General features: G+C 48.1%; 1 protein-coding gene across 2 annotated transcripts; it reads left to right on the top strand.

Annotated features, from left to right (window-relative positions):
* Positions 1 to 1,545: 1,545 nt before the first annotated feature.
* KEL (Kell metallo-endopeptidase) lies at positions 1,546 to 27,655 on the top strand. Of its 2 annotated transcripts, XM_005205930.5 has the most exons (19): positions 1,546 to 1,776; positions 2,083 to 2,197; positions 2,508 to 2,652; positions 2,913 to 3,089; positions 5,017 to 5,141; positions 5,447 to 5,593; positions 10,842 to 10,901; positions 10,995 to 11,183; positions 11,414 to 11,562; positions 14,074 to 14,203; positions 22,981 to 23,091; positions 24,147 to 24,245; positions 24,481 to 24,558; positions 25,212 to 25,312; positions 25,467 to 25,577; positions 25,725 to 25,792; positions 26,025 to 26,194; positions 26,548 to 26,643; positions 27,371 to 27,655. In XM_005205930.5, exons 2-19 carry the CDS (start codon positions 2,150 to 2,152, stop codon positions 27,530 to 27,532), a joined length of 2,166 nt encoding a protein of 721 aa, XP_005205987.1. In that variant the 5' UTR covers positions 1,546 to 1,776; positions 2,083 to 2,149; the 3' UTR covers positions 27,533 to 27,655. The 2 variants fall into 2 exon arrangements, with proteins under 2 accessions (XP_005205987.1, XP_015326298.1); XM_015470812.3 differs by lacking the exon at positions 5,447 to 5,593.
* Positions 27,656 to 27,815: the final 160 nt, after the last annotated feature.

Raw genomic sequence — 27,815 nt, 5'->3', positions numbered from 1 at the left:
GATGGTGAAATACTTTCTTTCAGAAATGTGCTAAGACCCCAGGTGAGGACTCAGTATGATGTGGGAAAGAGAATTTCTGGCTTAGAATGCAGTTCATTCCTACAAGTGTTTACAAAATATCTTATGAGGCTGTGAAAGAGAAAGGAGCCTTGTTTCTGTTACCAAAGAGCTTGTAATCAATAGAGAGATGATATACAAGTTTGCAAAGTCACTTCGGTCATATCAGACTATTTGCAACCCTATGGATTGTAGCCCATGAGGCTCCTCTGTGTGTGGGATTCTCCAGGCAAGAATATTGGAGTGGGTTGCCATACAAGGCAACTGGGTAATAGCATAAGAGGGTCAGTCATGCCTCTCTCAACTGGAAAAAAAAATGCACACCTTGAAAGTTGAGAATTATGTTTTATCTGGTGGACTTAATGAGGATTTAAGTCCAGGGTACAGCCTCTTAGATAGCTCTGAGGGACTGTTCCAAAGACGTAATGGAGGAGCCAGGTTATATAAGAGATGTTGCAAAAATAGCAACAACATAAAAGGTAGTAGAATATCAAAAGTATCTTAGTCACCCAGTTGTGCCTGACTCATTGTGACCCTATGGACTGTAGCTCGCCAGGCTCCTCTGTCCATGGAATTCTCCAGACAAGAATACTGGAGTGGGTAGCCATTCTTTCTCCAGTGGATCTTCCTAACCCAGGGATCGAACCTGGGTCTCCTGCATTGCAGGTGGATTCTTTACCACTGAGCTACCTGGGAAGCCCATCAAAAGATTACTGCTAATTAAAGAAAAAACCATACATCTCAAGTTCATGACTTTAATGCTTGTCTATGTATGGGAAGATGCAGTCGTCAGGACTTATTGACATTATTCCTTTGATATGTACTGTACTATCTAGGGCTGGTATCCTGTTTTTCCTCTGTCCTGAATCCTCTCAGCATGCACCGTTGGGGCAGCTGTAGTGGCTGATGGCTTGATGGCTGAAGCATCCTTTGCTTACCAATATGACAGGCAACATTCTTTGTCCACACTTCATTCTTTGTGGAAGGTGTGAGACCAGGTGAGGTATTCAAAGGGAAATATCATTCATTTTCCAAATGGTGAAACTTACCTGCCTGAGAGTTTAAGTGGTCATTCACAGTCACAGAGCTAGTAATGAGCAGATTAGGGTCTCCTAGCTTGTTGTTCTCTTTCCTGGACTGTTCTGCCTGCAAACTGCAGGGCTGTGATGCTCCCAGGGAAGCCATTAAGCATGCTTGGGAGCAGAGGGAATGGGCATGGAGCTGGAAGACCTCCCAGGGGAGGGGACGTTTGACCTGAGAATTAAAAGGCTCAAGATGTTTCCATCATATTAGGAAAGAGAGAAGAAAGAATATTCCAGAAATAAAGTCTGTGAGCAGAGGCATAGAGCAAGGCAAGAGGAGCCACCCAGGGCAGGATTGCTTGGGGAATGGAGACTGCCTCCCTTTGCCTCCCCTGAGAGGCTGAGATAAAGGAGCCAGGAGAGGCTGGGGTGTCTCCAGACCGATAAACAGGCTCCACCCAGAGGCCAGTAGCATGTGTGTGGGGACAGGGACTGCGGGTGGCACATGTGCCCTTTCTTTAGGAAAAAGGAACTGGGGTGGGGGTCAAAGCGAGGTTATTTCCTGAATCCCCGTCCTCAGACTCAGCACCTAGAGCAGAAGCAGGACGCATTCTGAGAGCAAGAGAGACGGCCAGACAGACGGCAAGTCCCCTGGAGAAGGCCATTCCCTTTGGGAGTCAGATGCCTAGGGTGGGAGGTGGGGCCAGCTGGTGTGTGTGTGTGTGTGTGCATTCTCTGTCCCCCTCCAGAAAGGAGGGATGTGGGACTTGGAGAGTAGGAACCGGGGAGGAGAGGCAGGTGATGGGAGATGGAGGAGGCAGGAAATCTCAGGAAGAGAGGTTCATTCTGAAGCCCGCCTAGGAGCACTGCCCTGGGATGAACATACATGTATGTGTGTGTGGTGGTGGGGGGGGGGGCACACAGGTAAGGGGGTAGGTGGGCAAGAGGAGGTCTCAAAATGACCTGATATAACTCTCTGTGATGTACCCCCTTCCTGAACCAGCTTCGCTGTCCTGCCTCCTCCACATCCAGTTCAGGAAGGTGGACACAAAGAGTCGGTGGGGAGAGCCATGTGGACTGAGCAAGCGAGTGGATCAGGGACACGCAGGAGACGGGAGGTAAGTGCACAGGGCAGCATTCTGACAGCCCTTCCAGCTCCCAGGGGTCCAAAGAAGGCTGGGTCTGGGAGAATAAGGGGCGTTATCTCTGTACCAGGGGGTCCCAGCACCAACTAGCGGGGCAGAGCTCTGACAATCCTTCCAGCTCCCAGGGGTCCAAAAAGGCCTGGGTTCGGGAGAATAAGAGGCATTATCTCTGTACCACGGGGCCCCAACACCAACTAACTGTTCCTTCTTCCTCCTTTCCCCCTCCCTCCCCCATCCCAATTCTCTCCACTGTGTGTTTTTTGTTTCCCGGTTCTCGGCACAGAGATCTCCAGAAGAGGAGCTGCACACCGCACAGGATGGATGGTGGCAAATGACCTTTCGGGCGCTAAGGACCCTTCTGCTCTTCAGTATAATCCTTGGTCTTTCTCTGCTGCTTTGGGGCTATGTGTTCCAGGGCTGTGGTCCTTGTAAGCGAGATCCTAGATCCCCCCACAGCCCACTCTCCATCCACCCATCCATCCTCCCAAGACCCACCACACATCCTGACCCCTGGGGGACCCGGGTTCCCAGCCTCGTGCCCCGTGAATCCCTCTCCTGCCCATCAGTCAGACCATTTCCTCCTCATCAGGGTCCCTGTCCCTTTCCCTAACCAGACACTTCTTTGCTTTGCCCCTTGGGGGGAGTCCTCATCGCTTCCTCTTTCGCAGCTCTGAGCTTTTCCCCACAGCCCCTTGCAAGACATCTGTGTGTCAGGACCTCCTGGATCTCTACTTGGCCTCTGGGAACACCAGTGTGGCCCCCTGCACTGATTTCTTTAGCTTTGCCTGTGGAAACATCAACAGGACTGGCAGTCCTTTTCAGGCTCTTGCAGAGGAGAACAAGCGACGAGTTCGAAGAATCCTGGGTAAGGGAATCAGGATGGAAGATTCTCTTGCTGTAGGTGCCATGGAGCCTGGAATGATCATGACTGTCCCTCCCAAGCCTGTGTGGCTGGGGAACAGCCAGCTTGTACCATGCTCCACTGGCTCCTAGGGAACTGCTAGGTTTGCTTCTCCATCGCCATACATTTCACAGCAGATCCTGCCTCTCTTCCATCTCTTCTGGTCCCTCTCATCCTCATTTCTTTACCTGGTCCCCATCCCCTCACCTTTCCCATCCATCCACAGATATCTGTGTTATCTCCCTTAAATTTTCAGTCTCTACCCTGTGCCCGATGTCTTCCCACACTGGCGTCTCCTCAACACCTATTGCACTTTAATCCTTTTCTCCATTGCCCTCATTCTCCAGCCTTCAAATCCTTCTTGTCCCCTAATGCTCTCTTGTGGGTATTACCCTCTCACTCTCATCATTCCCCAGATCCCCGCTCTCACTATTATCTCCTGTCCTCCCTGAAACCTTAGACAATGGCATGCCAGTTGAACTGGAAGGAAGCTGAAACTGGGGTGCCAGAGATGGGTGATTGGAGATGATGGTGGGAGGAAAGAAGTGACAGAGTGGGTGAGAAGTGGTGGACGGGCTTTATCTGGTTGTGTGTAAGGGAAGAAATATAGAAGGACACAAAAGACATGCTGGAGGAAGGGGAGGACCAAGTTAAAAACCCTGGAGGTAGGAGAGTTTCTGTAGATGGTGGTTCTGTTGAAAAGAACCAAGAGGCGAACCGTGAGGCAGGAACCCAGGCCACCCAGGAAGTAGGAAGGTGATCCCAGGATGTCGGTGGACAGTGATGAGGACTGAGGAATGAGAATACAACCAAAGAGATGCATTTTCTCTATCGGGGAGCCCAGAGAACCTGTTGACAGTATCAGTCGGAATTTGGAAGAAATAAATGTATCCCTTTGCCCTCCTTCTTTTGATGGGAAAGAGTGGAGGTGGGTATTCCCTGCATAGCAGAGGGCCAGGCTTTCAGGTACGGTACAGAGATAAAAAGAAAATGTACCCTTCAGACAGATTCTGTGGCCCACAATAGAACAAAAAGATATCAGGGGGCCTGAGTGAGTGGGGTTAGATAGGAGAGAGTGGAGGGTTCCAGTGGTGTGCGTTTGGGTAATTGTCATGTGTGTGTTTGTTTCCTGGGATCAGAGAGAGGGGAGAGTCTGGGCTAGGGGAGCCAGCACTGGTTTCTTGGCTTTGCCAAACCCTTCCTCATGTTCTTCTGCTCCTATCCCTTGAAAGTTCTCTGATTTCCCCGATTTTTCTAATTCCTTCGTTCATCTCCCTCTTACCTCTCGTTTCTACTCTTCTGCTTTTTCCATACTCTTCCCCCTACACCCTTGTCTCTTCCTCTTTATTGCCCTTCTTACATTTACTTTCCTTTTTTTCTTTTTTTTATGGTAGCCATTCCACTCGTCTTGTGGAGTATGAGATCTATCTTACTCACACCCACCCCCCAAACCAAGGATTGAACCTGGGCCCTTGGCAGTGAGAATGTAGAGTCCTTACCAGGGAATTTCCTCACCTTTCCTTTATCTTCCTCTCTGTCTTCTCCATGTTCTTATTCTTCCAGCAAATTGATCCAGCTCATGACTTGCCTGGTGGTACAGTGGTAAAGAATCTGCCTCCCAAGGCAGGGAATGTAGGTTCAATCCCTTGTTGGGGAACTAAGATTCCACATGCCACAGGGCAACTAAAGAAGCCTACATACCTCATGAACCCAGCAGAGCAAAACAGAAAAAAAAGAAGTTGTTCCCCTCATCCTCATGCCTGGGTTCCTCCCCTTCCCTCCTTTTCCCTGGGAATCCTCCCTTCCTTTCTTATAACCTTTCCATCTCCCACCTTCCCTGCTTATTTCCAAGCTGCCTCACTCCTTTAATTCTCCCCTGCTTCCTTTCTAGAAACCCCAGGTTCCTGGCGCCTGGCCCCTGGGGAGGAGAAAGCCTTTGAATTCTACAACTCCTGCATGAACATGAGTGCCATTGAGGCAGCAGGGGCCAGTCCCTTCAGACAGGTTATTGAGGAGGTGAGACTGGCACATCTACTTTTCTGGATTCGGAAAGCACACAAGACCAGTGTGTGCTCAGGGCTGCCATATTTTCTTCCCCATAGAGGATGGATCTCTTTCCTAGGAGTTTGGGAGGGAGGTGGACATGGCAATGATCTGTGGACATATCAAGACCTTGGCTGAGGGTAGGAAAAGGGGGACAGAGCTGGAGCCCTAGAAGCGGCAGGGGACTCAGGGTAGAAGTCAGGATGTAGCAATGGTGGTGAGGGATGTGCTCTGAGAGACTATATCCCTGTGTTGAGTGCTGTTTCTTTTCTTCCCAGCTTGGCGGCTGGTCGATCTTCGGTAACTGGACTCCGTTAGATTTTAACCAAACTCTGAGCCTTCTGATGAGTCAATATGGTCACTTCCCATTCTTCAGAGCCTATTTGAAACCTCTTCCCACCCCTCCATACTTGCCAGTCATCCAGGTGAGGGATGTGCTGGCAAAAATGCAGGCCTGTCTCAAATTTGTTCTTAGACCAAAAAAATGTGCGATTCAGGAAAGCAACCTAACTTTGTTGTTGTTATGGTTCAGTCACTATGTCCTGTCTGACTCTTGGAGACCCCATGGACTGCAGCACGCCAAGCTTCCCTGTCCTTCACTATCTCCTGGAGTTTACTCAAACTCATGTCCATTGAGTCAGTGATGCCATCCAACCATCTCATCCTCTGTCATCTACTTCTGCTGCCTTCAATCTTTCCCAGCATCAGGGTCTTTTCCAGTGAGTCAGCTCTTCCCATCAGGTGGTCAAAATATCAGAGCTTCAGTTTCAACACCATCCTTCCAATGAATATTCAGGGTTGATTTCCTTTAGGATTGACAGGTTTGATCTCCTTGGTGTCCAAGGGACTCTCAAGAATCGTCAGCACTGCAATTTAAAAGCGTCAATTCTTCGGCATTCGGCCTTCTTTATGGTCCAACTCTCACATCCATACGTGACTACTGGAAAAACCATAGCTTTGACTATATGGACCTTTGTTGGCAAAGTGATGTCTCTCCTTTTTAATACACTATCTAGGTTTGGCAGAGCTTTTCTTCCAAGGAGCAAGTGTCTTTTAATTTTGTGGCTGTAGTCACTGTCCACAGTGATTTCAGAGCCCAAGAAAATAAAACTGGTCACTATTTCCACTTTTCCCCTTTCTATATCCAATGAAGTGATGAGGCCAGATGCCATGATCTTAGTTTCTTGAATATTGATTTTTAAGCCAGCTTTTTTACTCTCCTCCTTTACCCTCACCAAGATGCTTTTTAGTCCCTCTTCACTTTCTGCTATTAGAGTGGTATCATCTGCATATCTGAGGTTATTGATATTTCTCCTGGCAATCTTGATTTCAGCCTGTGATTCATCCAGTCCAGCATTTCGCATGATGTACTTTGCACATAAGTTAAATGAGCAGGGTGACAATATATAGCCTTGACATATTCCTTTCCAAATTTTGAACCAGTCAGTTGTTCCATGTAAGGTTCTAACTGTTGCTTCTTGACTTGCATACAGGTTTCTCAGGAGATAGGTTAGATGGTCTGGTATTCCCATCTCTGAGAATTTTCCACAGTTTATTGTGATACACACAGTCAAAGAGTTTACCATAGTCAATGAAGCAGATGTTTTTCTGGAATTCTCTTGCTTTCTCATTGATCCAACTAATGTTGGCAATTTGATGTCTGATTTCTCTGCCTTTTCTAAATCCAGCTTGTACACCTGGAAGTTCTCAGTTCTCATACTGTTCAAGCCTAGCTCGAAGGATTTTGAGAATTACCTAGCTATCATGTGAAATAAGAGCAATTGTACAGTAGTTTGAACATTCTTTGACATTGCCCTTCTTTGGAATTGAAATGAAAGCTGACCTTTTCCAGTCCTGTGGCCGCTTCTGAGTTTTCCAAATTTGCTGACACATTGAGGGCAGCACTTTAATGGCCTCATATTTTAGGATTTTAAATAGCTCAGCTGGATTTCCATCACCTCCACTAGCTTTGTTGGTAGTAATGCTTTCTAAGGTCTACCTGACTTCACATTTCAGGATGTCTGGCTCTAGGTGAGTGACTGCACCGTTATCTTTAGGGACATTAATGTTGGAACCAGGGACTTGAGGTGAGATTAGGGGAGTTCTGGGAAGACCGTCTTTCTGGCCTTCCTTGTTGCTTATCTGAATCATCCCTGGAACACTGGACTCTTTCCCCCTGTGGCCTGTTCTGCTCTTCTCTTCTTTTCTTTTCAGTTTCCCCAGAGGGAGCTTTTTAAACCAAGAGCTAATTATGCTATTGTCTCTGTTTAAATGCCTTAAATGGCTCATTGGGTCTTCAGGATCCAGTTCTTAATCCTTAAGGAAGCCTTGCAAGCCTCCCTCTTACAAACTCCTCCAGCCTTATCTCCTCCTTATGCCCCAAGGCAAGCTTGTGCACTTACAGCTCCAAGGATAGTTCTCAGTTCTTTGTGTTCATGACTCCCTTTGCCTGCAACACCACTCCTCAGTTTGCACACTCAGCCTGGAAAATTCCTATTTTTTGCATTTTGGTTTTGATGACTATCCCTTCCAGGATGTCCTCACCCTCCCCCTGGCTGCAATGGAGGTGGGCCTCTCTGTTCTCTCATTTCATGTGCTCTCAGCCTTGAACCCTGTCTTGAAGACTAAGCCTCTTAAGGACAGGCTCACACTTTATTCATCGCTGGTCCTCAGAACCTGGCACAGGGCCAGGCAGCTAGAGGCCCATGCCAGGTGCTTGTTGAGTGGGTTAATAAAACCTTGGAGGCATTGGTATTGTGGGAGGCAGCGTGATGCTATATATTTGGCCCCTACTTTCCAAAATTCTGCAAAACTACACAAGCATGAATATACAAGAACTGATAATCCTTGTGAGGTATTCTCAAGTTCAGTTCTCCGGGTGTGCTGAGGAGTGTAACTGGTGCAGCCTTGGGAAATTAGTTAAGATCTGAAATGGTTAAGGAGAAGCTCAGAGGGGAGAACTGGACTGAGCTCTGAAGCCTGGTTGATTCACCTAGGTGACAGTGAAGCTAAAGGGTCTTAAAAGGGCTGTAGGGAAGTCCTGAGATTAGGGAGGAGCCAGGAACAGTGTGACCCCTCTGCAGGTCAGTGAGGAGACTGGTCTCTTGAATACAGGATTTGGGGTTGGGGTGGGGTGCGGTGGAAGGCAAAAGTAAAACTGAAGACATGAAGTTGAACCTGACTATTCCCAGCCTACGACATCAGACTGAGGTGATAACTTTTGACATAATAAGGGGTGGGGGGGTGGGGGGTCAGGCGGCAGAAAGAGAGAGCTATGGAGGCTTTTCAAATGTGATGGTTTTACATAATGCCCAGGTAGAGTCAGTGGTTTTTGAGGTCAGCCTGGAGGTGCTGAGGAACCTAGTTGAGCAACCTTGATTCCAAATGGAGATGATTATGACAGAAATGGAAATTGGGGCCAGGAGGATGTAGACAACTTCATCCTAGTGGTGATTCATGGTCCATGGTGATTCAAGAGGACCTGGTGACAGACTGAACATCAATAAAAGAAGTGGAGAAATTAGAAAAGGACCCCACAGAGTTGGTTTGGTGTGCATGGAAGGAGGGTGGCTCCCATTGCCTTGAGACTAGATGGTCTCTGAGGGGAAATGCAGGTGGAGAAAATGACTTGAAGAGGGACATCCCAATGAGTTGGGGCCAGAGAGGAGGAAGAAGGGCCAGAAAGTGGGAGTCAAACCAGTTCCACTGAGTCACAAAGAACAGGGGAGAGGCCAGTTCAGGAGGGAGGAATCTTTGATTCCAGAGACTTCTGAGCTCAGAAAAGTAAGGAATGAGGAGACACCATAGGAAACCTTCTACTGGTTGTCGTTCAGTCCCTAAGTCTCATCTGACTCTCTGCGACCCCATGAACTGCAGTACACCAGGCTTCCCTGTCCTTCCCCATCTTCCAGAGTTTGCTTAAAATCATGTCCATCGAGTCAATGACACCATCCAACCGTCTCATCTTCTGTTGCTCCCTTCTTCTCCTGCCCTCAATCTTTCCCAGCATCAGGGAATTTTCCAATGAGTCGGCTCTTCCCATCAGGTGGCCAGAGTATTAGAGCTTCAGCTTCAGCCCTAGTCCTTCCAGTGAAATATGCAGGGTTGATTTCCTTTAGGATTGGCTGGTTTGATTTTCTAGACATAACGTCAAAACAATCATGAAAATGGATTCAGCTTGTATGGAGTTAGAAAGGAGGGAAGTTGAAGTAGACGCATAGATGACTTTTAGTTTTTTAAAGTTTGGACATGAAATGTGACAAAAGAGTCAAGTGAAAGCTTTTTTCAAGATAGCAGAAAAGTTTATAGCTCCAGGTAGAAGTAGGGGATTGAAGTCAGATAAGACAAGCCAAAAACATGGGAGAAAAACCCTTCAGGACAGAGATAAGGACATACCAGTGCCAGAACTAGGGCGAGGCACACGAGGGGAGTGGGCTATTTTCCTGGGGTGCAGAACTTAAGAGGGTACCAAAAACTCACTAATCAAATAGTATTTCAATAAATATTTTTTAAATGTCAAAATCAATGCAAAAATCCATGATGAACAAAATATCACTTTTTTGTTCACTGTAAATTAAAAAAAAATTTTTTTTCCTTCCCAAAATGGATCAAAACTCAATTGCAGACTTTTGGGGAGATATCTATGATTTTAAAAAATGATAAAAAAAATACATTGTGGATTTTAGGGGGAAATGCATGATGAGCAACGTTTTACTATTACATTTTGGTTTTTTTTAAAGCATTAATTTAGATTTTTAAAATTTCAATGAAAATATGATTGATCTTGATTACTGAGTTTTCAGTACCTCTCTTTTTTTATGGAGCATAATTGCTTCACAATGTTGCATTAATTTCTTTACAACAAGGTGAATCAGCTGAATGTATACGTATATCCCCTCCCCCTTGAGCCTCCCTCCCACGGCCCCCATCCCGCGAGGTGAGCTCTCTGTGGTGTGCAGCTGGTGCCCAATAGCTATCTGTGTTCCGCACAGTAGTGTATTTATGCCAATACCAGTCCCTCCGTTTGTCCCATCCTCCCCTTCCCCCACCCCGTCAGTATCCGTTTGTCCATTCTCTACGTCTGCGTCTCTGTTCCTGCCCTGAAAACAGATTCATCTGTAACAGTTTTCTAGATTCCATATATATGTGTCCATAGATGATATATATTTTTTTCTTTCTGATTTACTTCACTCTGTATGACAGACTCTAGGTCCATCTACATCACTACAGATGACCCCATTCCATTCCTTTTTCGTGGCTGAGTAATATTCCATTGCATATATGTACCACTTCTTCTTTATCCATTCCTCTGTCCATGGACATTTAGCTTCCTTCCATGTCCTGGCTATTTGCACCTGATATGGGCATCTCATACCATTTATCCTAGACCTGGCTCTGGCATAGGCAACAGTTCCCTACAGGACAAGGGTCATTATGCTTCTCTCTTGCTGAGCACCCACAAACTAGTTGAAATGCCTTCTTTGCACATTTGCATGTTGGTACTTTTCCCCTTGTCCCTTAGCCCCAGTCTCTCTCTTTTTTGCCTTTCCCGCTCCTCCTCTTGGCCCCCCACATCCATTTCCTGAGTCTCCCTTCCTGGTCCATCCCATAGCCCCACACCTGGCCTCTCCTTCCTGCACATTTCCCACTTCTCTCAGCCTCTCTTTTGTCCAGATAGACCAGCCAGAGCTTGACGTTCTCCTCAAGCAAAAACAGGAACCGAACTATGCCCAGGTAAGATGGTGCCGCAGACCAAGGTCCTGACCTCTGACTCTGGAGAAAGGCAGGGGTCGATGGTGGCTGTGACTGAGGTTGCCTTTCCCCCAGATCCTGCGGGAATACCTGAGTTACCTGAATCGCCTGGTAACCTTGCTGGGAGGAGACCCAACCAAAGTGGGAAACGATGCCTCCTATTCCCTCTTCATTAACTCACAGCTGAACCAGTTCCTGAGGCCTGGGGAGCAGCAGCAGGCCCAGGGCAAGGTCTTCGAGATGGTCACAATTGACCAGTTGCAGGTGCCTCGAGCCAAGGGCTGGGGGAAGATGGGCATAAAGGTCTTGCTCCCAAACTTTTTTGATCTTCATGTCTTCTTTCTCCTCACTTCCTTAATTCTTAGTCCACCCCCTAACTTTTCTGACTCCATCCTTTCCCCAACCACCCCCTTTCCAATCCCTCTCTATCCCAAGGGAGGGGAACCCCCATCTCTTTTCTGGTCCCCCCTCAACCTCTGTCTCTCTCCTTTAAGAGAGTGGCCCCTGCCATCGACTGGTTGTCCTGCTTGCAAGCAACGTTCGCACCGATGTCCCTGAGCCCCTCTTATTGCGTCGCAGTCCATGACCTGGAGTATTTGAAAAACATGTCACAACTGATTGAGAAGGACCTGATGAAGCACAGGTTTGCCCCACTTCGGGGGTGGTGATGGAAAGAAGGTCTGAGGACCTGGAGGTCTCAGAGACAAAGGACACTGGAGAAGGCAGGCCAGTAAGGGCCTTGCAGGAAGATGGGAGTGATCCAGGGCCATGTGAAGGCAGGGAGTGGGTGGGATGGACAGCCTAGGAGGGCATAGAGGAAACAGGAAGAGGGTCTTGGAGGGCATGGGTAGGGAAAATGCACACAGAACAAGGGATCCAGGTAACCAACAAGACACAGGGTGTACTGAATGGAGCAGAGGACAGTTGCGGAATTTGTGTCTTGTCAGAAGCTGAGGGGTGTGGGTGGGAGAAGGAGGCACATGGAGGAGTTGGTGGAGGAGATGAAGGCTGGGAAAGCTGGGGAAAGGCTGCTCCCCAGCTGTATTTGAGGATTCTGGGCCCCTTGTGGGAAAGATCAGGAAGGTCTTGATGGACCCTGAAGGTCAGGAGAGGTTGGGCTCACTGCTGGCCCTGAGACTGTGTGGCCACCCCTTGGATACAGTGGCTTCCTCCCGGGACCTTGGACTCAAAGCCCTTCTTCATAGTAACTCAGTGGCAGCAACATCTAGAAGCTCCTTCAGAGGGAAGCAAACAACCATTCACACGGGTGCGAACAGGTCTGTAAGAATAAAAGTCAAACCCAGTGAGAGAGTTGCCAGCAGGGCAGAGAAAAGTCCTGGGTCCCAGCTCTGGTATTCTTAGAAGATACCTCTTAAGAGGAGCTGAGGTGTCTTGGTTGTGGAAGTATTTGAATCTGTTTTGTTAAACTGAACTCCAGCCTTCTCCCCACTGTGAATTGAGAGGTCTCCCTCTTCATTTGGTTCTTTCTTCCGTCATTCTCCACCGCCAAACCAAACCACAGCAAGCAAGTGTTAGTGTTAGTCATTCAGTCGTGTCTAACTCTTTGTGACCCCATGGACCATAGCCCACCAGCTCCTCTGTCCATGGGATTCTCCAGGCAAGAATTCTGGGGTGGGTAGCCATTTCCTGCTCCAGAGGATCTTCCTGACCCAGGGATCAAACCCAGGTCTGCTGCATTACAGGTGAATTCTTAATCATCTGAACCACCAGGATAGAAAAACTCTTTTTAAAACAGACAAAAGTTTTGAACAGTGGTTGCCAGGGGCTGAAAGGTGGAGAAATAGAGAAAGGTTGGTGAAAGGGTGCCAACTTTCAGTTATAAGATGAACACTCTCAAGATCCAGTGTATTCAGTTCACTTCAGTCACTCAGTCGTGTCTGACTCTCTGCGACCCCATGAATTGCAGCACACCAGGCCTCCTTGTCCATCACCAACTCCCGGAGTTTACTCCCCAGTCCCTCCCAGCATCAGAGTCTTTTCCAATGAGTCAACTCTTCTCATGAGGTGGCCAAAGTACTGGAGTTTCAGCTTTAGCATCATTCCTTCCAAAGAAATCCCAGGACTGATCTCCTTTAGAATGGACTGGTTGGATCTCCTTGCAGTCCAAGGGACTCTCAAGAGTCTTCTCCAACACCACAGTTCAAGTGTATTGGGTAGGTCAAAAAGTTTGTTCTGGTTTTCCTGTAAGATATTATGGGAAAGATTGAGGGCAGGAGGAGAAGGGGGCGACAGAGGATGAGATGGTTGGATGGCATCATTCACTCAGTGGACATGACTTTGAGCAAACTCTGGGAGATAGTGATGGACAGGGAAGCCTGGTGTGCTGCAGTCCATGGTGTCACAAAGAGTTGGACATGGCTGAGCAACTGAATGACAACCCATGGAAAAACCTGAACAAACCTTCTGGCCAATCCAATGTAATATGGTGACTATGGTTGATAACGTATTACAGGCCGAGCTCATATAATTTTGCTTTGCTGTATTTCACTTTGTAGATACTGCTTTTGCTTTTTTTTTTTTTTTAACAAATTAAAGGTTTGTGGCAACCCTGTGTCAAGCGAGTCTGGGGGCACCATTTTTCCAATGGCATTTTCTCGCTTCATGTCTCTGAGTTACATTTGGGTGATTCTCATGATATCTCACCCTTTTTCAGTATTATTTTAATGGTTAAAGTGATCTGTGAGCTGTGAGCTTTGATGTTACTATCCCAATCATTTTGGAATTTTTTTTGCAATGAAGTGTTTTTAAATTAAGGCAAACAAGAAAAAAAGAAAAGCTCTTCTTGACGTGTTCACATGTCAAGCAGTTATTCTCTATAAATAAGGTTTCCCTCATAGCTCAAATGGTAAAGAATCTGCTTGCGGTGCAGGAGACCCAAGTTCAATCCCTGGGTAGGGAAGATCCCCTGGAGAAGGAAATGGCAACCCACTCCCGTATCCTTGCCTGGAAAATCCCATGGACAGAGGAGCCTGGTGGGCTGCAGTCCATGGGGGTCGCAAAGAGTCGGGCACAACTGGGCGACTAACACATACAAACTAACACATACTAACCGGGCGACACACATACAAAGGGAGGGTTTCTGGTGGCTTTCCCAGAGCCTGGGGTATATCGTCGGTCTCTTTTCTCTCCACAGGGACTTTCTGCAAAGCCACATAATCTTCGGGCTGGTGAAGACACTTTCTCCAGCCCTGGACAGTCAGTTCCAAGAGGCACACAGATCGCTGAGCCAGAAAGTGGGGGAACTGACAGGACGCCCACCCATGGTGAGGAGAGCAGGGGAGGAATTCTTCCAGGTGGGGCACTAACGGAGCATCTGCAATCTGGGGGGACACATGTGGACATAGCTCCCTCAGGAAGGGGCGTGGGAACTAGATGTCCCCCAACATCTGGGCCTCCCGCAGAAGCCCTCAGCGCTTACACTGAGAGCTGGGACGCCAGGGAATGGACCCTTGGGCACATGTCTGGCTACCTCCAGGGCCTTTTTGCTGAGTATTAAAATCTAGATAGAAAACTGTAAGCTGCTCAAGAACTGCTTTTCCTTTGTCATGACCCCTAAACTATTTGCTGGGTTATCCTGAGCACTGTGACTTGAGGAGCTGGACGTACAGGGTTCCTTAGAGTGAGACGCGGTGTGGAGGGCAGGAGGTTCCCTAGAGTGAGACGCGGCGTGGCGGGCAGGAGGTTCCCTAGAGTGAGACGAGGTGTGGCGGGCAGGAGCCTTCGCTCTGTCCAGGTGGTTCCAGTGTTCCGTGTCCAGATGTGCTTCATCAAGAGCTCATCCTTCATATCCCTGGGGTCTGTCAGCCACACTGTGGGCTTTGTGGTGCCAATTCTGATACATCAGAGCACAGAGCTGTGTACCAAACGCGCTCCACTAACCAAAGTCCACTCTGACCGTACTCAGGACTGTGAACTTTGAAATCCTAGGTGGACACATCCCAGTATAAGCGGAAGCATCTAGAACATTAGATGCCCTCCAGCCTCTGTGACGCTTCAGGGCAGTCTTGTTCATCACTGGGTTTCTTTTTTTAGTAATTTGTGGATCATTTCTCTGCCTTGGAGGAATTTGTGGCTTTGGCAAATCTGAACTATCTACAGAATTTGAAGAAGGGAATTGTAAACACAGGGACTGGAATGTAGTTATTGCCGATGGAGACTTTAAACTGTGCTAAGCATTTTTCTAAGCCCTTTAAATGTAGGAGTTGATTTGATCCTCACAGCAGTTCCACGAGGAGGGCAGACCATGCCGTCCCTGTTTTATTGGTAGGTAAACGGAGACCCAAAAGTTAAGGATCTCATTCAAGGTGGTATACCTACTAGGTTGTTAGAGCTAGGATTTGAACTCTGGCTTCAGCATCTGTGTGCTTAATCTTTGCAACAAACAAACAAAAGACCCCACAAAACACAAAACAAAAAAAATTCCCTAGGATATTCTCTCAGGTGGGTAGTCCCCAAGAGCCTTCTGCCCAGTCTTTCTCTTGACTCAGATGAGACAGAGCCCCAGGCCCTCGTAGTTGGGGTTGCTAGAAAATCCCTGGCAACAAACAAGTTCGTGTAAATTCCAGGGGCCTGGTAGTACTTTTGGAAGGATGTAAGAATGCCGACGTTGACATTCACATTTAAAAAATTTAGAAGGCTTACAAATTTCTAAAGTCATCACCCTTTATACACACATATATCCTTTATATATATATATTTTATAATCCTTATCTCTCTGCATTTGTTGTTGGTTAGTTACTAAGTCACGTCCGACTGTTTTGTGAGAGCACGGACTGTAGCCCGCCAGGCTCCTCTGTCTATGGGATTTCCAATGTAAGAATGCTGGAGTGGGTTGCCATTCCCTTCTCCAAGGGATCTTTCTGACCCAGGGATGGAACCCATATCATCTGCATTCAACAGGTGAACTCTTTACCACTGAGCCACCAGGGAAGCTTTTAGGATGTGTAATTGTCCTTGGACTTAAAAGCTGAGTCAGACTCTACCAACAGATAGTTCTGTGACTTGATGAAGCCCCTTCCCTGGTCTGGAATGGTACCAAATATGACACATAATAATAATAGCTGAAATATGTTGAGTAGTTACTCTATATCAGGCGGTGTTTATTTTATTTACTACTCTCAGAAATACTCTGAGGTCCTCAAAAGGACAAGTAACTTTCCCAAGACCAAACACCTCATAAGTGAAGAAACAGACTCCAAAACAGGTCTGCCTGACCTGTGAGGTCACATTTTTAACAACAAACTGCAGGGTTGAGAAATAGTGGGTGGTAACAAAAAATGCTTTGGCAAATTCTTTCTGTAAAGATCAAGATAGTGTATTTTTTTGGCTTAGTGGTCTATGTCAGCTGTGTTGCAACCATTCATCTCTGTCCTTGTAACATAAGACCAATCATATGCTCAGTAAATGAATGGGTGTAGCTGTGTTCTAAGAAAGGTCTTGTTTAGATGCTCTCTGAATTTCCAAGATGGAGAGATCAGGGTTTAAACGGTCAGTGAGATAGCTGAGCAGGAGGTAGGCCATAAGGAAGCAGTGTCTAGAGAGAGGAAAGGGTTTTCCGGGAAAGGAAAGAATGTCGTCTCATTGCGACGAGAAGCCTAGTCGAGGCTTGGTGCAGTGTGAGGGACCCTCTTGGTGGCTCTGGCTGAGAAGAGGTGACAGGGCTTGCTGGAAGGCTGTCCTGCTTGCCTGGGGGGTTGAAAATCAGCCTGGAAACCAGTGCAACTGAAGCAGAGAAAGCAAAGAGAGTAAGAATAGGGAGGAAATCAGTGCTTCCCAGATGGCTCAGTTGGGTAAAGAATCTGCCTGCAATACAGAAGACATGGGTTCAGTCCTTAGGTCAGAAAGATCCCCTGGAGGAGGGCATGGCAACCCACTCCAGTATTCTTGCATGGAGAATCCCATGGACAGAGGAACCTGGGAGGTTACAGCTCATGGGATCGAAAAGAGTCAGACACGACTGAAGAGACTAAGCATTGTGGGGGAGGAGGGCTGGAGGTAATGGAGGGAGGAGGAAATCAAAGAGGGCTACTGCTACTGCTGCTAAGTCGTTTCAGCCATGTCCGACTCTGTGCGACCCCATAGACAGCAGCCCACCAGGCTCTCGCGTCCCTGGGATTCTCCAGGCAAGAACACTGGAGTGGGTTGCCATTTCCTGCTGCTGCTGCTGCTGCTAAGTCGCTTCAGCCGTGTCCGACTCTGTGCGACCCCATAGACAGCAGCCCACCAGGCTCCCGCGTCCCTGGGATTCTCCAGGCAAGAACACTGGAGTGGGTTGCCATTTCCTGCTGCTGCTGCTGCTAAGTCGCTTCAGCCGTGTCCGACTCTGTGCGACCCCATAGACAACAGCCCACCAGGCTCCCGCGTCCCTGGGATTCTCCAGGCAAGAACACTGGAGTGGGTTGCCATTTCCTGCTGCTGCTGCTGCTAAGTCGCTTCAGTCGTGTCCGACTCTGTGCAACCCAGGAGAGGATTATACCAGGCCCTGGTCAGTCACTGTAAGGTCTTGAGTTTTTCTCTTCATGTAACAGGGGCCTGTAGAAGGATTTATCTGTTTTATGTTTTAAAAGAACATATTCTGTAGGTAAGCAGCAGTCTCCTGATGGATGTTTGGTGAGAGGGAGTGGAGTCAAAGACACCACGGAGCTTCTGGCCTTAATTGGACCAAAATGTGTATTTCTATCCGATGGTCATGAATTACAGATGTCTCACCATGTTCTTCTGAATGAATTCCAATTTGTAATGCTCTGATTCAAAAGGACTGTCAGGTCTCATCTGACCGTATTTTATTTATTAATTTTGGGTATATGTAGTCAGTGAAAATGGCTGTTAAGCCAAGTTTTTCTCTTATTAAACTCGAGAAGCTGAGTTTGGGAAATTAAAAGCAGAACTTCACATTTGTGTCTGTTAAGGGTAAACTATTTACATTCACACCGAAATGTGTGTTTACTCAGGGGATTTTAGCCTTTGTTTCAGCGATGTGATTTCTGCCTTGAGTCATTTGTGGTTTTGTTTACTGAGTCTTCATCTAGATTACTGGTAAGATTCTGCAGAGGAAAGAGTATTGATTCAGGTTATTGAAGACCAGTGTAGTCAGCAGTCCATTTATGCAACAAATATTAATTGAGTCCCTATTATATGCCAGACACTTCTCTAGACTCTTTGGATTCTTCATGAACAAAATAGATATAAATCTCTGGCCTCAAATGCTTCTATTCTAACGGAGACAGAAAGACTATAAACTAAATAAAATACATTGGATGGTATTGGAAAAAAAGTGAAAGTGTTAGTTGCTCAGTCACGTCCCATTCTTTGTGACCCTTTAGACTTGCCCGCCGGGCTCCTCCATACATGGAATTCTCCAGGCAAGAATATTGGAGAGGATAACCATTCCCTTCTCCAAGGTATCCTGACTCAAGGTTCAAACTCAGGTCTCCTGGATTGCACACAGATTCTTTACCATTTTAGCCACCAGGGGATGGTATTAAGTGTTATGAAAAAATAAAAAAGGAAAGAGGGAGAGAGATACCCAGTGTGGACATGTTACAATGTTCAGTGGGGCAGTCAGGGAAGCTCGTACTAAATTGGAGACATTACTCACTGGCATTCCCTTCTGGGTCAGCCAGTTCAGAATCCACTCAAACAACACTGTTATTTAACATGGATTTTTCCATCGATTTCACAAGGACATAACTTACAGTTGTACCAGATGGTATCTTGAAATCAAGATAGCACCAACAGAATGGAGTAGAACTTGAGAGTTTACAGAGCGCGTTCTGTGTGGTATTTCCCCTGTTATCCCAAGCAGCTCTGTGAGTTAGGCAGAACAGGCATTAGGCTCCTATGTACAGCTTGTGTAATTGAAGTGCGAGGGTGTAAGTTATTATAGTAATTCACATTTAGTAAATGCTGAATTCTCTATGCAGAGGGAGAACCACCGTGATCCTGGAGGATGAATCTGGCTCATGGGTGTGTTTCGTTGGACTCTAAAGATTTTTACAAACTTTTCATGAATGGCTGACTTTCAAAAATTAGGCGATGACACACAAAAAGAGTTCCAGCCCTTTTGGTTGTTGTTTTCAACGTGAGTGCTGAGTTAGCCTCTTCCCAGGGCAACAAATGACTGGAACTGAGGGATGCAGCCAGTAGGCCTGGATATGGGGTTGCCATCACCCCTTCTGGTCCTGGGGTTCTGAAGTTGGGCTGCTTCTGTTATTTATGGTACCTCACGGCTCCTGTTTGAGTTTGTGACTCTTGATCTACTGTTCATTCTAATTTAGTGACCCTTTAAAAATGATGACATTTATTTTTAGTGCTAAAAATATATTTATTCCTATCGTCACATTACTTTTAAAAACTATTTTATTTTGAACTATAGCTGATTAACAATGCTGTGGTAGTTCCGGGTGAACAGTGAAGGGACTCAGCCGTACATACACATGTATCCATTCTCCCCAAACCCCTCCTCCCATCCAGGCTGCCACATAGCACTGTTCACACTTTCCTGTTCTATACAGTAGGTTCTTGTTGCTCAGCTGCTCAGTCGTGTCTGATTCTTTGCAACCCTGTGGACTGTGGCCCTCCAGGCTCCTCTGTCCATAGGATTCTCCAGGCAAAGACACTAGAGTGAGTTGCCATTTCCTCTTCCAGGGGATCTTCCAAACCCAGAGATCAAACCCATGGGTTGAATCCACGTCTCCTGTGACTCCTGCATTGCCAGGCATATTCTTTACTACTAAGCCACCTGGGAAGCCCTCCGGTCCTTGTTGGTTACCCCTAAAAATGATGAAATTTGAAAATAATTTTGACATTATTCATCCCCAGTTATCCTACACTGGCCCTCAGAGTGTTAGTCACGAAGTCGTGTCCTGAATACTGGAGCGGGTTGCCATTTCCTTTTCCAGGTAATCTTCCAGATCCAGGGATTGAACCTGGGTCTCCTGCATTGCCACTAGATTCTTCACTGTCTGAGTCATACCAGTGAAGCCACCAGGGCCCCAGAAGTTACACATTATTTTCCAGGTGTTCAAAAATAGTCGGTTTAATGATTCATTCTAGAATTGTGTTTCAAAATGTGCATTAAGGATTCCTGGCTCACCTGTAATCTCTAAAATCTACTTTCCCCTTACTGAAAATTGCGCAGAAATCCACTTCCCTCCAGACTCTTGGAGTTTTTCTTGATTTCTGTCATGTTTGTCATTACTCATGGTTCAAAGGTTCTATCTGCAAATATTTTTCTTTCTTTTTTTAAAATGTGTTTTATTCAAGTAGAGTTGATTTAGAGTGTTTGTTAATTTCTGCTATACAGCGAAGTGATTTTGTTTTATATATATATATATATAAAATTTATAGAGCACGTTCTGGGTAGTATTTCCCCTGTTCTCCCGAGCAGCTCTGTGTGCATATATATATACATACACACACAGTTTTTCATATCCTTTTCCATTATGGCTTATCACAAGAGGTTGAATATAGTTCCCTATGCTATACAGTAGGACATTGTTTATACACTCTCTATATAATAGTTTGCATCTGCTAATCTCGAACTCCCAATCCATTTCCCTACTTACATCTCTACAATTTTTTCTGTTTCTTGATCTATTGAGCCTCATTATCTTGGATTTTAATTATTTCTTTCATCCTTTATATTTTAACAGTGATTTTTTTTTCTTTCTCTACGACTAATATGGTATACTGTATCATCTCATGTCTCAAGAGACAACTCAGATCCTGATAACCCCCAGCAGATGAATACATAACCTGTCAACCTCCACCCCTGAGACTTAACATTCATTTATAGATCCTGGAAGTGACTTTCTTGCATATAGAACATACGACTCAGCACAGTTGTGACCAGAAGAGTCGCAGAGTGGCACAGGGACAGCAGTGAGTGGTCCAAGGTGGTCTCTATGTGCTTCAGGAACCAAGTCAGGGTCTACCATGGCCCAGGCTATGGGCTCTGGCATGGAGCTGGCAAAGGCTGCTAAGGGCAAGAATCGGCAAAGGGGATCAGGAAGCAACTCAAGAACCAGGAGGGCCAGACAGGGCAGGCAGACCCACATCATCAAGCTCAAGGCTCACGTGCTCGCTGCTGTCTTGGGTGCAGCCCTCCACCACCTTCCGCTGTCTGCTGAGAAGCAGTCTCAGAACTGAGCTTGTCCTCAGGAGGCTGCAGGAGATGAAGCCAAAGGTGGCCAGCAGAGTCTGCCCCTGTCCCCGGCATTGCTGTCAGACCCAGGGGCCTTTCTATTTGTTTTCCATGTTTGTAAGCTTCAGAGCATCAACTAATACAGTATTAAAAGTGTCTGAGTCCCTACTCACCAGGAGAAGGTACTTAATAGACCTCATGGCGATGGGGCAGACAGGAACACAGAGACATGGGCAACTGGGTCTGGAGCAACCTCCAAAAAGATAAACATTCTAATAGGCAGGCCCAGGAGTGTCTTCAACAACAACAGTAGTGGCTTTCCTTTCTCTTTCCTCTTCCATTGGAAGCCCCATAAGTGATCTCCAACCTTAGGACCAGAATGTATGGTGGCAGCCCATGTCACTTTCCTGACAGGAGGCCCCGGGGGGTAAAGAAGTAACAGGAATGAAGTCTAGTGACTTCATCCCACTCAACCCTAATTAACATATTAATATGTTTTTCCTAAGTTCCCACTCAGCTTTCCCTACTCGCGCTTCCTTGAATTTGTCTCTCACCTGCCCTGCGTCATTTCTGCAATGCCATCCACACCAGCATCTCTCTCTTGTTCATTATTCTTTCCACCCTGCTGTTTAAAACCACCCTGATTGCCAAAGTCCTCTTTGAGTTCTTATCTATCTGTTTCTCCACCTTTGAAGGTGTCCATCATCTCATCCTGTATTCTTTTTAAAAAATATATTTATTTTGTTTTATTTATTTGACTGTGTCGGATCTTAGTTGCAGCACACGGGATCTTCATTGCATGATGTGGGATCTCTAGTTGTGGCATTTGGACTCTCTAGTTACGGTGTGGGCTCCAGAGCAATTGGGCTCGGTATTTGTGGTATGGACTTCATTGCTCTGTGACATGTGGGCTTTTAGTTTCTCAACCAGGAATCGAACCCACGTGCCCATCCCCTGCATTGCAAGGCAGAGATTCTTAATCACTGGACCACCAGGGAAGCCCCTCATCCTATATTCTTTTCCCTGATTTGGCAGAAAGCTCCTTAGCTCTCTGAATTGCATATATTTCATCTTTTCTTTTTTCCTCTTCTCCTACCAAGCAATATGGTATCTAAAACTCGATTTTGCTCTGATAACTTTCTTCTTTATAACAGAAGGTCCTACCATTTGCAGAGTGGGGGAGGAAGGCAGGAGGCAGGGAAAAATTTCCTTCTTCAATTCCTAGTTTAGGTAAAGAAGCTTGGGAGGAGGGGTGTCTTCACTGGGATCCCTGAGCCATGCACGTGTTGGGAGGGGTGTGCGGTAGGCAGGGACGAGGTGGCAAGCAGACCTGCCAAAGTGAGAGGGCTGGCTCTGTGTGAGTGTATTAGTCGCTCAGTCGCATCTGACTCGTTGCGACCCCATGGACTAACCTACCAGGCTCCTTTGTCCATGAAATTCTCCAGGCAAGAATACTGGAGTGAGTTGCCATTTCCTTCTCCAGGGGATCTTCCTGACCCAAGGATCAAGCCAGGGGTCTTCTTCATTGCAGGCCGATGCTTTACCGTCTGAGTTACTAGGGTTGAATCTAGTCCTGTCCTTCCCAGGAGCCCTTTAGTTATCAAGAAGGATGCTTCCCAGAGGCCTTGCTTTCAAACTCAGTAGGCAGTAAACAAGGATAGCTTGCCCAGCCCAGGCTCATGACTAATGCTGGAGAAGTCCTGAGCCCCTTTGTGCTAAGCAGCAAACTCCCCATGTGTGTCACCAAAAGGGTTTATAGACCAAAGGGAGACAGACCCAGAAAGTCCAGAAAAGAGAACGTCCCCTGGGGGAGAGGGTCTAGGCAAGACTGGCCTGGAAAAGTGGATGAGGAAGAACCCTTGACAGGAGCCGCTCATTCCAGCTTTGTCTCTGCAGCCAGTCCACCCTCGCTGGATGACGTGCGTGGAGAAGACAGAAGCTTTCTTCGAGCCCACACTGGCCACCTTGTTCATCAAGGAGACTTTCAAACCCAGCACCCATAGTGCTGTGCGTGAGAGCTCCTCTTCAGCTGACGTCCTCCCACCCCTTCCCACCCAACCCATCTTCTCGACTTTGCCCTTCTTGATGGTTTCTGTGGTCAGAGAACCAGGCAGTTAGAGAATCCAGAGAGGGACATGCAGAACCCCTAGAGTCTGCATGGTTTAGCTCTGAGACACAGAGTCCACGCGGCACATACCAACCTGAACAAGCCATCCGGCTTTACTGCTCATGTGTTTCTTCAACCATAAAATGAGAAAACTGAACTCCGTGACCTCTAAGCCTACTCCTTGTCTGTCTATGATTTTTGAACAACTTGTGAAACGATGTAAGAATGGCATGCTATCACTGTAAGAAGCACCCATGGTAACTCCTGAATGCCTTGCAGAGGCTACCATGTGGGTGGTACTCTTGCAAGCGATTCACAGGCACTGCTTTAATTCCTGGTATCAAAGAGGGGTTAAGTGATTTGCCCAAGACTACACAGCTACCCCAAATAGTGGAGTCAAGGTTTGAACTCAGGTTGCCGATGCTGTCATCTATTTTCCTCCATCTAGAAAGGAAATACACAGGATGGTAGATGGCGGAGAAAGTGATAACTCCACAGTCAGGCTTTAGCTTGTTGGGAAGCAGACGAAGCCGGGAAGATGGGGAGAGGAAATGTAGGCCTTCAGGAAGATGGCTGAGGAGGGCAGAGAGCAGAGAAGGGGATGGTGGTCCTCTTCCTCCCCCAGCTTTCTGAATGGATTGCCTGGCCAAGAGGATGGTGTCTCCCCTGCAGGCTGAGGTCTCCCCTCAGACAGGAACTATTTCCCCCATCAGCTGTTAGGAGTCACCCGTCCCCACCTTCTTGTTCTGTGCTTGGTACCGCCTTTCCATCACCACAGCTCTCTGTGCCCTGAGTTTTTGCTCACCTAGCAGATACCACTTCCTCTTTCTGAGGTCTTCCTCCCCCAGGCAGCTCCTCAGGGCCAAGGCCCCTTCCTGGAGGGCTGGCGGGCAGGACCCAGGACTAAGACTGATCCTGATCCTGTTTTCTTCTCCCTGCGCCCTCCTGCCTGCAGGCCATGGAATTATTCACTACCATCAAGGATACCTTCATCTCTCACCTTCATACAGTTCCCTGGATGGATAGAGAGACCCGGGCAGAGGCCCAGGACAGGGTAAGGCCAGAAGGAGACAGCATGGGGATGTGTAGTGGGAGTCAGCAGAGGTGGGATCAGGACAGCACAGTGACTGGGGAAGGGTGCTCAGGGCACGAGGCAAGTGTAACCACCAAAGTGCCACACGGACATCCTGGTGACACTACCAGAGGAGGGGACAGGGCAGTGAGCAGGAGAAAGTCCTTATGATAGACCCGAGGTCGCTAGAGTCCTCTACCTTCATGTCTCTTCCCAGCTTACCCAACTGCAGGTGAAGATGGGGCCCTCTGAGTGGGCCCTGAAGCCAGACCCGGCCAGACAGGAATACGACGACGTGAGTCCCCACCCTTGCCAGGCCCTTTCTAATCCTCAGCTCCCTCATCCTCTGCGCTATCTAAGTAGCAGACAGTCATTTTCCCTGGTTGACCCTAACCCACCCCTTCCCTGCCCTGGTGCTGACTGGGCTCGATGGGCGAGCAGCCACACAATGGGGCTTCCCTGGTGGCTCAGTGGTAAAGAACCTTCCTACCAATGCAGGAAACATAAGAGACACGGGTTTGATCCCTGGGTGCGGAAGATCCCCTGGAGGAGGGCGTGGCAACCCACTCCAGTATTCTTGCCTGGAGAATCCCATGGACAGAGGAGCCTGGTGGGTTATATAGTCTGTGGGGTCGCAAAGAGTCAGACACGACTGAAGCGACTTAGCATACACAGGCACACTGTAGGTTTTGCCAGCAGAAGAACAGAACTTTTTCAGGTAATGGTGAGTGTGTGTGCACTCTCACACCCATGCATTTGTGTGACTTGCTTGAGTGTGTGTGTGTGCTGATGTACGTGAAGCTGGTTCACAGTAACACACAGTGGTGTCCTGGCACCAGCTTTCCACTGTTGTGGGGATGTCTCTGGTTCAGACAGCCACATCAGGGTGCATCAGTGTGCGCCTGCATTTGTCTCCATGTATTTGAGTCACATCCTGGCTCCTCCCAGGTGCAGCTTGGACCCAGCTTCCTCCAGACCTTCCTGAGCTGCATCCGCTCCCGCCAAGCCAGAGTCATCCAGGGGTTCTTGCAGCCTTTCTCCAGTCACAGGTATGAGAGCCAGGGAGACACAGACACCACATCCCAGAGACAGCTGTCCACAATTCCCAGGAAAGACACAAAGGTTCGGGGGAGCAGCAGTAGTCCTTCAGGAAGGACGTCGGGTAAATGATGGAGCTGGAGTTTGGGTGTGCTCTTCCCGCAGGTGGCAGGTGCTCCCCTGGGGCCTCAAGGCTTCCTATTCAATACCTGACCACGTGATGGTCTTCCCAGCCGGACTCCTCCAACCCCCATTTTTCCACCCTGGCTACCCCAGGTATGGGCCATTCTCTGAGGTGGGCAGGAAGTCTCCTGAGAGTCATGGACCAGTGTTATGATGAATGATGGACAGGACTTGTGGTTGGAGAACTGGGGCCAAACCTTGGAAGGACTCTGAGAGTCAGATGAGCCCTTGTCTCCCTAGAGCTGTGAACTTTGGCGCTGCTGGCAGCATTATGGCCCGTGAGCTGTTGCACATCTTTGACCAGCTCTGTGAGTAGCAGCGGGCCACTGGGAGGACTGGCAGGTGGGGCCAACGGGAAGGCAGGTGAGGTCCCCAAAGTTGGCCCAGAGGAGGAGGCAGGGAGGCTGTGCCAGGGCTCCAGGTGAGTGTGTCCTGGAGCTTTTGCAGCTCTCCCAGGAGCCAGTGCAGTTTGTAGAAGCCCCACAGCTTCACCCCGGCATCACTCCTCACAGTTTCCCCCGCGTGCCCCATTTCCAACAGTACTCCCTGGAGGCTGCCCAGCCTGTGACACCCGTGACCTGCAGAAGGCACTGCTGTGCCTGGAACGCCTCTATGCTGCCTTACCGTCACCCAAGGGAACCTCCTTCAATGTCTCCCGCACGCTTCTGGAGGATGCTGCAGACGCCGGGGCACTGGCCATCGCACTGAAGGTAACATATCCCAAGGGCTGGGATCTAGTTTTACCAGTAGAATAGACAGCCTGTCGCTAGTGTTTCCTTCCACCATCCCTCATGCAAACATGGCAAAGCTTTCTGCCCTTCACATCCCTACTGAACAGCTGGCAACTTGAGGGCTCCCCACCCCCACTCCACAAGCCCTCTTTTCTAGGCTATCCATAGATCTTACAGCAAGGATGTCTTCTCCTGGTTCAGATTAGTGTGTCAGGGCTGAACTTGGGAAGGACCAGGAGCTGGCTTTGGATATTGTATATAGGGCATCAGACTTCCAATTGGCTACGGGTCTGGAGCCTAAGGGCAACTCTCCATCCCACCCCCATATCCAGGCATACAAAAAGAGGCTAGTTCTGTTCCGTGGGGAAACCATCCTGCCCAACCTAGACCTCAGCCCCCGGCAACTCTTCTTCCGAAGCTATGCCCAGGTAAGCTGCCGCCATCTCCCACCAGGGCTTAATCCACGTGGGATAAATACCCTCCTGTTATTGCTCAGAGAATCTCTCCTGCCTGAAACATCTCCCCCCAGTGTCCCCAGCCCTCTGCTGCACAAATCCACACCGTCACCCTTTCACATATGTGCCCTGGGGACCATCCTTCATCCTACTATAAATTCTTCTACCGAGTCCAGCACTCCCTTCAAAAAAAAAGAGGAAAAAAAAAATCCTAAATTCCTCCTTGAGATGAGACCAACTTTTGTCTTCTCTCATTTCTTCTAGAAATACCGACCCCTTCCAAAAGAGCCTTAACAGACTATCCACTGATCATATTCCTCCTTGGAGACCCCGACCCTAGGTGGGGTCCCCACCTGAAATACCCCCCCGCTCAGTGCCCTGTATTCCCTCAAAAGACACTGTCCCTAGTCCCCCGGGACACTTGAAGACCCCCACAGAGTTCTCACAACAGACCTGCCTCTAGGGCACTTTAAGATGTTATGATGACACAGTTCCACCCTCACCAGATACCCGCTGCCAGATTAAATGACCTACAAATGGCAAATATCTTCTTTCTCCCCGAGGCCCTTGGAGCACTGCTGTCCCCGCTTTTCTCTTTGTCTGCTCCCTTGTCATCGCCTGGTCACCAGGTCTGCTGCGTCCTGCTGATCTGAGGCTCTGCTGTTCTCCTCACCCCGTGTGGACCTCTTTTTCTCCCCAGGTGATGTGTAGGGACCCCAGCACCCAGGATCCTCAGGACATTCGCAGCCCTCCTACCCTTCGAGTCCACGGGCCCCTAAGCGACAGTCCAGCTTTCACCAGACACTTTCGCTGTCCCCAGGGGGCCCTCCTGAACCCCCCCAGCCGCTGCCAACTCTGGTAACCTGGCCGGTTCCCAATGAGGTCTCAGTACAGGTGTATCGGCATCTCTGCGCCCCATCCCTGGAATCAGGGCAACACCTCCTCTGCCCGTCCATTCCAAAAATAAAAGCTGGCCCTTGGCTTCTGCCTGTCTCCTAAGAACAATTTCCTGCTGTGCCTTGTGCCTAGAAGTCAGAAAAAATGAGAGCAGGCCAAGCAGAATTCCATGGACGTGAGCTAAAGCAGCAATCACTGAGCTGAAGGTTGGTGGGCCAAAGGTCTCGCGACTAAGCAGACTGCTTAGA

Source organism: Bos taurus, chromosome 4 (genome assembly GCF_002263795.3).
Source record: "Bos taurus isolate L1 Dominette 01449 registration number 42190680 breed Hereford chromosome 4, ARS-UCD2.0, whole genome shotgun sequence".
Lineage (NCBI taxonomy): Eukaryota > Metazoa > Chordata > Mammalia > Artiodactyla > Bovidae > Bos > Bos taurus.
This window is presented reverse-complemented; position numbering and strand designations above follow the sequence as displayed.

What these genes read in the sequence shown, in the direction of transcription:
- KEL (XM_005205930.5), top strand. Translation starts at nt 2,150, where the DNA reads ATGTGGACTGAGCAAGCGAGTGGATCAGGGACACGCAGGAGACGGGAG. An exon ending in ACGAGTTCGAAGAATCCTGG is followed by an intron (nt 3,090 to 5,016) that starts GTAAGGGAATCA and finishes CTTCCTTTCTAG; the next exon opens with AAACCCCAGGTTCCTGGCGC. An exon ending in TCACAATTGACCAGTTGCAG is followed by an intron (nt 11,184 to 11,413) that starts GTGCCTCGAGCC and finishes CTCTCCTTTAAG; the next exon opens with AGAGTGGCCCCTGCCATCGA.